A 14,012-nucleotide genomic window follows, 5' to 3' on the forward strand; every position below is an offset into this window, starting at 1 on the left:
ATAAAAGAATGAACGTTAAAGGGTTTATGACCCCAGAACGGTCATATCCCTGCCAGCCAAAAGTGGTGACAAATCTGGTGAAACCGCGGGTTTCGGTCACTTCAAAACTGGTGACAAAACTGGTGACATTTGTATGGGCGGTGTGCAGATTGTCACCACTTTCCCCCTGTACGTGTGAGCCTTGCATCACAGTCGCACTCATTCAGATACTTCGTAAGGAAAACATATAGCTGCACTCGTCTAGCATTTCCCACTTCAGCTGGCGCAGGGTTGCATTCTCTTCACAGCGAATTCAAAATAACCTTAAAAACTTTAAATAAAAAATCTTAAAATTTTTTTTGATTTTTATTTTGCAAAATTTATTTTTCAAAATACATTGTTAACCTAATATAAATAGTTAGTAATCAATATTAAGAATAAAAATTACAATTAACATTAATAATAAAGATATTTTTACATACATATGTGGTTGCTTAATTGCTTATTATTACTACTACTCGTTTGCATATAGCTGTTTTCAAAAGTTCCAAAATTTCTATAAAAAATTTAAGCGATTTTAACAGTATTATAATCGAAAGAAAGGTAATCGATTTATCTTTCTTTTGATATATATTAAAAGTTGCAAATCATTTATAATGGTTCACAAAAATTCAGTTTCATTACAATTTTGCAAAATTTGATTGCGTTTTTCCGACTTATATATAGACGTTTTCAAAAGTTGCAAAATTCCTATAAAAAAGTTAAGCGATTTTAACAATGTTATAATCAAAAGAAAGGTAATCGATTTACCTTTCTTTTGATGTATATTAACAGTTGCAAATCATTTATACTGGTTCAAAAAAATTCAGTTTCATTACAACTTTGCAAAATTTGATTGCGTTTTTCCGACTTATATATAGACGTTTTCAAAAGTTGCAAAATTTCTATAAAAAAGTTAAGCGATTTTAACAATGTTATAATCAAAAGAAAGGTAATCGATTTACCTTTCTTTTGATGTATATTAACAGTTGCAAATCATTTATACTGGTTCAAAAAAATTCAGTTTCATTACAACTTTGCAAAATTTGATTGCGTTTTTCCGACTTATATATAGACTTTGACTATATGTAGCTTCTAGCGGCCAGTTGCATAAATTACTTATATCCATGGAGCCGCTCGAGAATAACACATTGACATCATGTGTAACCAAATTTTCGGAATTCGATAGTGGCGCTTGTAGCGTTGTCTTGTGACTGGCTTGATGCAGCAGTAGTGTCTAAAACAATTATCTCATCTGGCGCTTGCAAACATTCGTAATTTTCCTCATCCTCAGTTAGATTAAATTGCAATTTGATGAGTTTCCGCTAAATATTAAAAAAATAAATAAAACAATTATAAGTATGCAAAATTGAAGTTCATCAGTAATTAAGCAACTACCTCGTCTGAATCGAGACATTTCTAAGGATGCTTTGTCAGACTGTCCCTTGCCCTTTCATCCAACATGTTGAAGACCTTCATTATCCAATGACTCCGATATATACAATCTAAACGAAAAATTAAAAAAATTTAAATAGCTAAAAATAAATAATTTATATATTAAAATATATATTTTTTATAAACGTAGCTGCTGATGCTTCAACACGTCTTTTGCACAGCAATCTGAAATTAAAATAAAATGGTAAAATTATTATTGTGGATGCAACCAGTTAGATTCTGATATCTGAAAAATAAAGTAACAAATTATTATTTCTCAAATGAAATATAATTCATAAATAATGGATTTTATTTATACAAAAAGCAGATGACTATAGTTTAGTAAAAATCAGCTTATTTAGATAAAATCATGCTCATATTTACAATACTATTAATTAAGTTAATCCAACACCAATTTAAACATTTCAAATAAAGTTTAAAAAATATATTAATATTTTTAAAAAGGGACAGAAATAGGGTGAAGAAGTTTAAAATATACAAAATTATATAACACATTCAGGAAGCAAATATGATGTTAGAAAAATTTTTGTTTAGTATTTACATTAACGAAGCACATAGCAAATAAAAAGAAAGTAATGTAAGTATTTAATTTAGGTTATTTTCTTATAAAAATATAATTCATTCTTTGACTAAATCTTTAAAATTATTTCGACCACTGTATATTAATATTTACAGCTATTTTTTTTAATATTTACATTTACGAATCAATTATATAGAGTGCTTCACAATTATACATCACCCACTTATTGAGAAGTTGCGACCAATAATTTGTATATTTTTTAATTTTTTTATGAAAAATTAAGTTCATTCTTTAACAAACACCATATCGACAGCCGGTTCGAAAGCAGCCATTCTCAGAATTCGGTTGAACGCCCTATCTCAGAATTTGGTTCAAAAACTCCGTATCTCAACTGAAAAAATGTGTGTACATATATTGAAAATAAGATAGGGCGAACTGGCTGTCGATATGGTGTTTGTTAAAGAATGAACTTAATTTTTCATAAAAAAATTTAAAAATATACAAATTATTGGTCGCAACTTCTCAATAAGTGAGTGATGTATAATTGTGAAGCACTCTATAGAGAAAATAAGAAAAAATTAATTACTATTTTGGCATCTTCTTCGATTTTGCTTATATCTATTATGACTTAAAACTACATAGTGCTTGATTGCTAAAATTTTGTCAGAGTGCATACTTGCAAATGCGGCTGTTAGTATTAAAAAATTAGTAGTGTAATATTGTTTAAATATCACAACACTTACCGAGAACTAGCTCCACAGTTTTTAATTTAATTAGTGGCTTTTTCCCAGCCTTCCCATCGAAGTTGTACAGCCACACCAACTCGTCGCTGAATAACGACTGCAGCACTTTCTCCACTGTACCCCTTGAAATGTATTAGAGTTTATACATATAAATATATACATATATATATTTGATAAAAGAAAAAACTATACTCGTTGTTGAGCAGAACTGTAACTTACCATAGCGTCAGCGTGTGCCTTGTTTTGAAGGTGCTCCTCCACCTTATGCAGTGTTCCCTCCGATGACATTGGTAGCAAACTTTGCAGTAAAGTTTGCTCTTCACTTACCAAGTCACCGGTGATTCGGCTTACACTGCGGTGGGTTTTCGCAGAGAGCACCTTACATTCACGCAGCAGTTGACCCTGCGCTTGAACTTCACAACGCTCGGGCATCTGAAAATAAAATAAAGTGTAAAACAAAGTTTAAACATTTGTTAAATTTAAAAAGCCTACCTTCTCGGCAAGGGCGTTTTCTACGGCGGAAAGCCTTTTTATTATTTCTTCTTGCCGAGTCTCCATTCTTGCAAGGGCAGCCAAAATTTGTTGTTGCGCTGTTGAATTTCATAAAATTTATGTGTAAATTAAAAATACAATCAACATATGTATGTTGCTAGTTTAATGTACCTGAGTCATTATCCACGGCAGGTTGGGTGGCCATACGGTCGAGGAAAGGCTGGGACACGTCGAAACGGCGCGATACTCCAGCTACAATGAGAACGTTTCAATTAGGAGAGTTTCACTAATATAATGAATACTGATTCTTCTTACCATTTGCCTGACTGATATCCGGCTCCTCCTCTCCATCAATTATAAAATTAAATTCCATTTCTTCCTAAGTAAAATTATAAAATAAGTTATGTAACATAGGAATTAAAATAAATTTATTCCCTACTGGAATAGCAAAATACTTATGGTCTATATCTTCTCTCTTAATAATTTGAATGTCTTCATCTATAATTTGAGCTACAAAAATACCTAAATCAGATGAGGACACCACGGGCTCCCTAAAAATGTCCCCAACCTTTGTCAAAACTACAACGCCAAAACTGTCTGTTTGGGTTTGTTGGTTGACAATTTTTAGGGATCCCGTTTTTTTACTATAGAAGAAACTATCTTTTTCTTTTTTACAATTTATAATAAACTTATCTATTTGTGTAATTTTGCTAGAATCCGTAATATCTCTTCGTTCTTCTATTCTTAGAAATAGTTGCTGCAATATTTTATTTGGATTATTAATAATTTTTTTTAAATATTGCATATAATTTTCAAATTTATATGCAGAAAAATTGTCTAAAGGACCAAATTGTTTAACGCAATCACTTAAATGCAAAAGACCATGGACATTGAAACTGATTAAATGTTCGCCATAAAAATTACTAAACAACTTTACAAATTCTTTTAACATTTCATTAGCGACATTAGATTCTACTTGACAAGACTTCTCACAAGAGAGAAGGCGAATACCGACATGCAACAAAAGAAAATGGTAATACAAGTTATTCGGTATGCAGTCTTTCAAAACAAACAACCCCGAGTACAATAAAAATTGCCGGTATTCTGTCGACTTCCAGTTGCTTATTTCACGCAGATCTCGACTGAGTCTGGAAAATTCAGAGGGAACGAACTTATTCAGAAATAATATTTTTTCATTCATCTTTGTTACGTTCCCTCTTTTAATAAGCAACTGGAGTAGTTTTTTAGTTACTCCTAAATCAACTAAATGCATGGGTTCTAACGGAAATTGAGAAACCATGCCAATATTTACAGATCCTAGCAAGATTTCACACTGTCTAAATTCGTCTAAATGATAGGTTATATCTACTCTATTTTTAAACGAACTATCTGTTCTTAATTCTCCTACGTTTTGAGAAAAACAGACCCTTCTTTGTAAATACTGTCCTTGTTGAAGACATTTAGGGCAGCTGTTTTTCCCAGTGTGTGACTTCACGCCAGTTATAAAGGCGCGGGCTGGCGTGTCACATGTAAAAAGTCTTACACTAAATTCTTTTAAAACCTGCTTAGATCCCACCCTTACACCATTCTGACTTAGAATTTTTATCTCTTCGCAAAACTCAGCAAGGAAATTATTAACATGGGATGGCTTACTCATTCCTGAGAAGCAGGCAATAGTAAATGTGACCGAATTAGGAAAAGCTTCTACATGCCCCAAAATGGCCCACAATGCCCTATTAGAGCTTTTAAATAATTTCAAACCATCTATACCGACATCTATTGAAATTCTTTCCGTATTTTCTAAAAAATCAAAATCTTTGAAATTAAAATTATATTGTATTCCTAAATACAAAAATTCACCTTCAGGAAAAGGTCGAATTTGAACTATTTTTCTACTTGTACCCAAAATGGTTCTTGCAGTTAAAGGTAACCCGTTAAGTCCAGCATTATGTAAGGTTTGTAGGAGGTCCGTTAGGCTATTTTGCGAAATATTATTTTTGATTGCCCACGTTTTTAACCCCCTACAAATTTCCTCGCTTAGGTTTTTGTTTGCAGATTCTTCAGTGCTATCATCACTTTCGACATCTTCAAACAAAAACCTGTCATCATCGCTATTATATTCATCGGTATCTAATTCAGGAAACACTTCCATAGTGCTGGACGTTAGATCACTATTTATTCCGCGGCAAAATGCTTCTCTACTCGTGGACGGAATATCATCGCTTTCTAACCCAGAAGTCGGTTCATTCAGTTTACGAAACTTCGCAACTGTTGCTTTATAATAAGCTTTTTCCTTACTTATAAGGTTAGAAAGCGTTCTTTTATGCATACCGTAATAAATAATGGTGTAAAGGTACGATCTAATAATAATTCTATTAATAATGATAATAATAGCAATTAAAGTAGTAATATAAATAATAATATTATAATACTATTATTATAATATTATTATTATATTAGATATTATAGTAATAAAATTAATTAGAGATAAAATTTATATATATATCTAATCTCCGCTGACTTCTACTGTCTGTATTCCACGACCTGCAAAGAAAATATAAAAATAAAATTTGATAAAAAATAATATATAATAAAAAATATCGCAACAAAACCAAAAAAACACTTCATTGAAACGTCTATATATTATGGCCATAGGCAAGTGTATCCACATATCGTCGTTTAAAGTACAAAACCGCGTATCAAGATAATGCAAAACCGCGTATGTGAGGTTGCATAAATTATATTCCAGAGCGTAAAAACTCTCATATGTCAAAATGGTTTTCTTTTTTGTAAAGCAATCGCATTTCTGGCTAGTATATTTCAGAACGAATGGATAAGGCTTGAGCCAAGAGCTATTGTTAGCTAATCCAATTTTTGGCAAAAAAGGTAATTTACGCGGCTTTGCAGAGCGACGATACGCGGTTTTGTACTTTAAACGGCGGTATGTAGCTCTACATATTGTGCCGTATGTATGCTAATTGTACATACATATGTTGCACATATCGTACCTAGACAAAAAGAAAAACGTATTTCCAAAACGCGTTAAGTCCAAAATAGCACCCCCATGACATGGTAATTGTATGTTGCACATATGTACATATGTATATACATATTTCCACTGCACTTTCCTCTTTTTACCTACATATGTATGTACACATGTACGTTAATGCAGCTGCGCTTTGTACAAATGTACTTGCACTTCACTTTTTGTTTAACTGCATACATATCTACACACTTATGCAGTTGCAACTATCTCCACACATATGTATGTGCATATACAACGTAGGTATCCAGCCAGTATTTGGTCGATGCAACTAGAATAACTGATGCAAATGCAGCGGATGCAAATATTGTTCATGACCGAAAATGTCTGTTTTTAAAAACGCATCAATTCTTGAGTGAACAACCGCAAAATGATAATTCACACAATTTACATTAAACTCAGTTGGCACAAATTAAGTAAATTTACTGTTAATTGGAATTAAAAGAAACTGATTTTTATATTGTTGCGCTTAGAAAAACAGACATTCTACTGGACTTTTCACATTTATTGCACCACACTTTTTGCTGTTTACATATCTACCTAGTTGCACTTTTAACATACAAAAGTACATACATATTTGCATTGCACTTGGAGCAACCGCGTTTCTTAATATTTAAACCAGTCATGCCCAACGTCGGCAGAACTCCATAAGCAAATGCCCTGCGCTGGCAGAATTCCATATGCAAGTGCCCTGCGCTGGGCATGACTGATTTGTACAATAAAACTCACCGAACAATGTTGAGAGCTGTTGGTGACCAATGGTGTTCAGTGTGCTGTGGATGGCTTTGCAGATGTTGGCAATCTAAAAGAAATAATTACATTATAATCAAATTAAACTGTTAACAATTGTTAATGGCTGATTTCCAAGTTGGTATATTGCAAAGCACCAGCCTCTTTTATTTCTAAACTATAAGTGATGGATTCTAAACTATAAGTTCCAATTCGGCATTTGATCATGGTTGCGCATATTGGACATTTCCATCAGTTATATTTAATTTAGAAATTAAAAATGCGAATGCTTTGCTATTGAAAATTGGTATATTTACCAATTTGGATCTCAGCCAAACGGCGTTACATTGGGAAACTTTAAAGTCTTTTTTACCTTCAAGGTTTTAATGGCTTCTGAGTTTGGGTTTTGATGGCTCCTGATGTTGGGATATATAAAATATATATTTTATAAAAGAAAAACTACAATTGACAAATTCCTCTTACCTCCAAAATTTCGCGCGAAATTGATATTTTTCTTCGCAGCCTACTAGGATCAAATTTGAAATTCGCTGCCAAATTTCGCCTTACTTTCACTTGCTCGCTCTAACGCATATAGTTCTAATAAGATTGCGAATTCGTATTAGCTACGCTGCTCTTACTTATGGAAATTGTTTTCGACAACTTTTAAGTGTGTGGGTGAGATGACAAAAAAGTTGGGTATGTGTTGGTGAATCGTTTGAATTTCAGGGGAAAGTGGTGAGCCGTGGCTGGCAGGGATGTCTGTTTGGCTTATCGTTTGGTTATTGTTTCCACGTTTACCTACTTTTGACGAAAGTCACTACACCTTCCCCGTTTGGAAAGCGTGATCATACAAATAGAGACGATTTGAATGATCATGCTGTACAATGGAATTTTGTTCGGGGTGTCAAATGTATTTTATTGTTTAGTTTACTTGCATATGTAGTTTGTAAAAAGATTTTTGTTTTCTTAGGTATACTTATTTATATTTTGACCTTATTGTAAAAGATTGAATTTGGAACATTTACATAGTTTGTATTTGTGAATTTTATGTGTTTGTATATTTAGATTTTTTTAATTTTTTTTCTTTTTTCCTTTTAATTGTATATAATGTATATATATATAATATTTATGTATTTGCCTTTAACAATTTATAATTTTAATCTATGTATTTATGTGTTAGTCCTGGCCAGGATAGTCTTAAAATACGTTTTAAAATTTTATTATGCTAATTTTAATCTGTTTTTATGCACAATGGTTGTTTTTGAGTTCATATCGATTTTGCAATTACTCTGAGTGTCTGTTTCTATAACTTTATATGGGCCTTTAAAGATGCCGTCCAGCTTGTGGCCGGTTTCATCCTTTAGGTAGACCATGTTGTTTGCTAGAATACTTTGTGGATTTGCTTTTTTAACGTAATTTTCCTTTGTTTTCACTTTTGCTTTCTCTAGTAAATCTGTCGCTCGTTTTTGAGCAGTCTGTAGTTTGAATTTTAACTCTGATTTGTAGTCATCTATATTGTAGATTGGATCAACTTTACCGTTTAATGTGAAGTCGTAAGGTGTGGTAGTTTTACCGTAAACTAGCTCAAATGGTATATAACCATGGGTTGTTGAGGGCGTCGTATTATAGCAATACGTGAAATATTTGAGCCAGTGGTCCCAGTGTAGCTTATTTATTGAAATATAGGACCTTATGTATTCATTAAATGTTCTGTGTGAACGTTCTACCGTACCTAGTGTTTGGTGGTGATATGGAGTGCTTGTTTTATTTTCTATCTTCAGTAGTTTACATATTTCTTCGAAAAGTTGATTCTTGTATTCGGTACCCATATCTGTTAGTATGCGTTTAATGGGTCCGTGAACTAAAATGCAGTTTTCTACTATAGCTTTGGCTACTATATTAGCTGCTTTGCTAGGTATTGCTACAGTTATGAGAAACTTTGATAAATCGCAGATTATTGTAAGGGCGTATTTGTTCCCGTTGAATGATCTGGGAAGAGGGCCTACAGTATCGATTTGAACGATGTCAAAAGCGGTTGCTGGTGTGTCTGTTATGACTAAAGGTTCTATTTTATTTTTACCAGATTTGTTTTTATTACAGCTTTCACAATTTTTAACATAAGACTTCACGTCTGAAGCCATGTTTTTCCATGTATACTGTCGTCTAATTTTTGATAACAATCGTGTGACACCTGGGTGGCCTCCAAATACAGGGTCATCATGATATTTTTTCAGAATTTCTACTTTTTGCGTTTGTGAAGTTATTTTGGTTATTTGTGGTGTTATTCCAATTATTACCTTCTTTAAAGTTTTATTGCCTACATTTTTGAATTCCTCTATATCTATATGTTTAAACAAATTGTCATTGATAGCTATATTTATGCCTGTAAAGTTATTATTACCAACTGCTTTTTCAAGTTTGAGAAAGAATTGCTCTAGCGCAATTTTCTCATAAGCAATAATATCTTTAGCATCATATTTAAATATTTCTTTCTTTACATGGAGTAATAATAATTTCGAGGATTCTTTTAATTTTCCATTAGTTGTGCACCTAAGTGTTAGGCGAGGTAATTTTTTCACTTCATGATTTGTAATAGTTATTGTATACGTGTTGTATGTTGTCTTTTTCTTTTTCCGTGGTTTTGGTGTTAGGGTGTGTATCCTTGGATTTGGACCTTGTGATTACTTGTATTATGGCAGAGTTTTCTTCTTTGAGTCGCTTAATTTGCCCAAAATCAATGCGAGATAGAGCATCCGCGCCGCAATTGTCCTTACCTTTAATATATTCAATTTCAAAATCGAATTCCTCGAGGTCGAGCCTTATTCTTGTTAATTTGGAGGAAGGATTCTTTAGTGCAAAGAGGTGTGTTAGCGGCTTGTGATCACTTTTTATTAAAAATTTAGTACAATAAATGTACGGCTTGAAAAAATTTATGGCCCAATGGATTGCCGTAAGTTCTTGCTCGATAACTGACTTGTTGGCTTCCCCTTTAGTGAATGTTTTTGACGCGAAGGCAATAGGTAATTGTGTACCATTATAATCCTGACTCAATACGGCACCACAAGCTATTTTGCTTGCATCGGTGGTTATACAGAAAGGTTTTTCAAAATCGGGATATTGAAGTATGTTAGGTGATAATAAAGAATTTTTCAGGTATTCAAATGCATTATCACAATCGGTTGTCCAGATGAATGGAGTTTTCTTTCTCGTTAATTTGGTAATATGTGTTGCATGAATAGAAAAATTCGGTATGAATCTTCTATAGTAATTAATGAATGCTACAAATCTTTTGCATTCATCAGCATTTGTTGGTTTTGGGTAGGTAAGAATTTTGTCGAATTTTGATTCGTCTGGCAAGATTCCTTGATCTGTGCATTTGTGTCCGAGAAATGTTACTTGGGAGTCAAAGAATTTGCATTTATCTGGGTGAAGTTTAAGATTTGTGGCTTTACAAACATCAAAAACTGATTTTAAATTCTTGAGCATGTGATTTTCCGAGCAGCCTACAACTATTAAGTCATCCATATAAATGAAGGTTTTATTCGGCTTAAGGCCGGAAAATGCAATATTCATCATTCGTTGGAATGAGTTGGGTGCAATTTTTTATCCAAATGGTAATCGCTTGAATCTAAATGATCCTTGATCGGATGAGAAAGACGTTATGTTTCTTGAATTCTCCTCTAATTCTATTTGATGAAAGCCAGAGATTAAATCCAGACAGGAAAAATATTTGGCACGACCCAATTGATCGAGAATATCATCGATTCTAGGTAGTGGGTATTTGTCTGACGCTAATTTTTTGTTGATAATAGTAATAGTCTATTACTAATCTCCATTTTTTCTCTGAGGAATTTGGTAAGGATTTTTTAGGTACAAGAAGAATTGGGCTATTATATTCTGATACCGAAGGTTCAACTATGTCATCTTTAATTAATTTGTCTATATGTTTTCTGATTTCGTGTTTATGATTATGAGGCAATCTATAGTTTTTAATGTAGACCGGTGTTTCGTCTTTTAAACGCAATTTTTGTTTATAAAAATTGTTGACAGGGCAAGGATCAGTCTCTAAAGCGAATACATCTGTATAGTCTGAGCATAATTTTAGTAATTTATCGCGGTGGTATAAAGGACAGTTTTGGGTTAGTTTATTTAATATAGTGTTCTCTCTCTCTTCAGTATCGTTTGTTTTGCTGATGTTAACCACCTTGTAGTCATCCAAGGATTCTGTTCTGATGTTATTTTGTTTAAGAAAAACATTATTATCTGTTGTATTTATTATTCTGACATATGGATTCCTCGTGTTAACTATTGTATTTGCTATTATTATGCCTTCTTCTAACTCTTGGTTTGGGATTAGCATATTTTCTGCGGTTGCAACTATGTGGATCTTCCTAATAACTTCCGCTCTTGCCGGTAAACTAAGTATTCCCTTTGTGGGTGATTCTAAAATTTCTAGCTCCAAGTGACTTTTCAGAGAGTTAGGTCGTATTATCAATAGACTTGGACCATTATACATGTAATCTAATAGACAATTGAATTGTTTTATGAAGTCTAACCCTATAATACCATCGCAAGGGATTGGAAAATTTTCGTCTGCTATTTGGACGTTGTGAATGATTTCTGAGTTATTTATATAAAGTGTAGCTGTAGTGGCACCTAAGGTTTTTATGGAACCATTTCCTATGCCTTTTAAATTGTAGATATGATTTGTATTTATTTGAATTTGATCATTTGCCGATGTTTTGTATATACTAATTTCCGAGCCTGTGTCTATTAAAAAGGTGGACTCGTAGTCATTTAGCGAGGAATTTACGGTGACGAAGTTACTAAATGACAAATTGATGTTTAATAAGTTCGCAGTGTTTAATTTTGCGCACTCCCCAGTTGGGCACTCTGGGGGTGCTCTGTGTTTTCCGATGCTTCCGTGTAGCGTACATTCCTGTTATGGTTATTACGGCCCCTATAGCTATTATTGTTATCGTTGTTTCTGTTTGGGTTGCCGTTGCTGTTATTATAGTTACTGTGGTTTCTACCCCGATTATTTCGGTAATGGTTTCTATAGTTTCTATTACCTATGTAAGAATTATTTCCTCTAAATGAATTATTTCTCCTGTTAGAATTGTTCCCCCTGTATGAATTATTTATAAAGTTTACCTGAAGGGTGCCTGAGCTTTCGGCCCCTAACTCAATGAGTTTGTGACTGCGTCACTAACTGTTGAGAACTGCCCTGCCCTCATTAACATTTTTACTTCATCAGACCTTGCATTGGTTCTTGTCGCTTTTGCTGCCGAATGTGCTGAATAGTTTCTTGCCAACGCTGACGACATTCCATCGGAGATGTAAGCAAGCTCTAGTTGTTGTGCAAGGGATTCAATTTCTTTGGCGAAATCGCCGTCAGACTTGTTGTGTTGTTTTATGCCCAACAATTTCACTGCAATACTTTGTGAGGACTCGTGTTTCACGTTAGCGGTCAGTGTGCTTTTTATTGCCCCGATTGTTGCATCATTTGTCAATAACCTGCTCGCTGTTTGGTTGAGTTTGGTTTTGATTAATGAAATTGCAATGCTTCCGTTATCTCCTTTGATCGAATCTAGTATGTCGAGTGCATTAATGAATTTGGTCAAATTTTCAGCTTTGCCATCAAACTCTGGCAACAGCTTTGTAGCCAAATTTATAAATTCTACAGGAGTCATAGTGGTCATTGTGTTAGTTTTTCCTACCTCTTAGTCTGATGTTTCTCCCCCTGTATCTTGGAACTTGATTATTAGGAATTTGTTTATCTCTTCCGGTACTTTGTCCCTATATTCTAAATGTTTGAAAATTGCTTCCAGTTTTGTTTTGATTGAGGAAAAAAATTTTATGAATTCTTCCTGGTGATTGGTGCTTAGGAATGGGTAGACTGTCTTGCTGAGGCCTGTGATCGTATTATGCTGATAAACCAGTGTTCTTAAATGTTTTATTTGAGTGTGGTTGGAGGGTACTGGTGTCCTATTCAGGCATTTGTACGATCTATCAAATTCTGCCTTAATGCTTCTGAGTTTATCTGTTATGTCCCTCCACGTGACAGGACTTGTCATTTATGGGTTTTGCAAAATCGACATAAAGTTTACTACTTTTTAAATCCTTGGCGTTGTAGCCGTTATTTTATTGTGTTCGTATTTAAAATAACTTTTTATTAATGAGTACAGAACTGTGATTGTTAACAACATGACAATAATATTAATAATGTGTGTAATATTCATTCCTGATTCGTTGTGGTTTAAAATTGGTTCATTATGCTGGTTATTTTTTTCGGCTAACTTTTCTATTTTTTCACCTTGTCTGTCTTTCCAACCTCGTAACCAGACACGGCTATTAGTATTGCACTAAATGCTTTCTTCCACCAAGACATTATGTATATATTTTTTCAAGATAGTCATAGACTAATCATAGTTCACGATATTTTCTTAGTTCAAATTTTTTTTTTTGCCTTAGTTTAATGTTTTTAATTAATGTCTTTGTTATAACATTTATTTTGTTGTTTAATACAACTTTCAAGGGATATGCAAAATATGATAAAACTTAATGCTTAATTTTTATTATTTCATTTTAAGTTTTATTTGTGTGTGTGAGTGTACATTCTTGTGTTTTTTTATTTACAATTTTACAATTTTTTATTTTTTTTTGAGTTCTGCCTTAATACTCGTTATTTGGTTTTGCCAATCTTGGACCACGTCCCATGGCGGAGGATTAACTGCTTCTTCTGCTTGGGAGACCTTGGCGTGGAGTACCACCAGCTTCTTCCTCAGTGCAACCACCTTGCCGGCACGCTTGTGTTTTGGTTTTGGTAGCACAGGTATCCTCGTTAGTTTTTCTTCCTGTGCACGGGCCTGGCGTCTCTTATACTCCTCTACGGTTATCGGCCTGGGTTGTGGAGTTGGTGCTGAAGTGTCACCTATTTTCCTGATACGTATGGGCAGGATCGCCGTGAAATAGATGGCCTTACTTTGCCATCAAGTGCTTAGCCTTATAT

At 33.5% G+C, this 14,012-nt stretch overlaps 1 protein-coding gene and 1 long non-coding RNA gene across 2 annotated transcripts; both read right to left on the minus strand.

Moving 5' to 3' along the window:
* Positions 1-999: 999 nt before the first annotated feature.
* Positions 1,000-2,754, minus strand: LOC118750027. Its single transcript, XR_004994339.1, has 3 exons — positions 2,737-2,754; positions 1,417-1,638; positions 1,000-1,343 (listed from the first exon to the last, which is right to left on the minus strand). It is a non-coding gene; the product is annotated as an uncharacterized LOC118750027 (long non-coding RNA).
* A 122-nt stretch (positions 2,755-2,876) lies between these two features.
* On the minus strand, positions 2,877-7,430 carry LOC118750024. The gene is made up of 7 exons (XM_036484763.1): positions 7,374-7,430; positions 7,001-7,073; positions 5,750-5,772; positions 3,544-3,607; positions 3,400-3,480; positions 3,229-3,326; positions 2,877-3,168 (listed from the first exon to the last, which is right to left on the minus strand). Exons 4-7 carry the CDS (start codon positions 3,599-3,601, stop codon positions 2,923-2,925), a joined length of 483 nt encoding a protein of 160 aa, XP_036340656.1. The 5' UTR covers positions 3,602-3,607; positions 5,750-5,772; positions 7,001-7,073; positions 7,374-7,430; the 3' UTR covers positions 2,877-2,922.
* Positions 7,431-14,012: the final 6,582 nt, after the last annotated feature.

This window comes from Rhagoletis pomonella, unplaced genomic scaffold (genome assembly GCF_013731165.1).
Source record: "Rhagoletis pomonella isolate Grant_MI unplaced genomic scaffold, Rhpom_1.0 Rhpom_scaffold_00115, whole genome shotgun sequence".
Taxonomy (NCBI): domain Eukaryota; kingdom Metazoa; phylum Arthropoda; class Insecta; order Diptera; family Tephritidae; genus Rhagoletis; species Rhagoletis pomonella.

Coding starts and splice junctions, on each gene's coding strand:
- LOC118750024 (XM_036484763.1), bottom strand. CDS start 3,601: ATGGAATTTAATTTTATAATTGATGGAGAGGAGGAGCCGGATATCAGT. Junction 3,327..3,399: donor TGCCGTGGATAATGACTCAG/GTACATTAAACT, acceptor GAAATTCAACAG/CGCAACAACAAATTTTGGCT. Junction 3,169..3,228: donor AAAACGCCCTTGCCGAGAAG/GTAGGCTTTTTA, acceptor TTTTATTTTCAG/ATGCCCGAGCGTTGTGAAGT.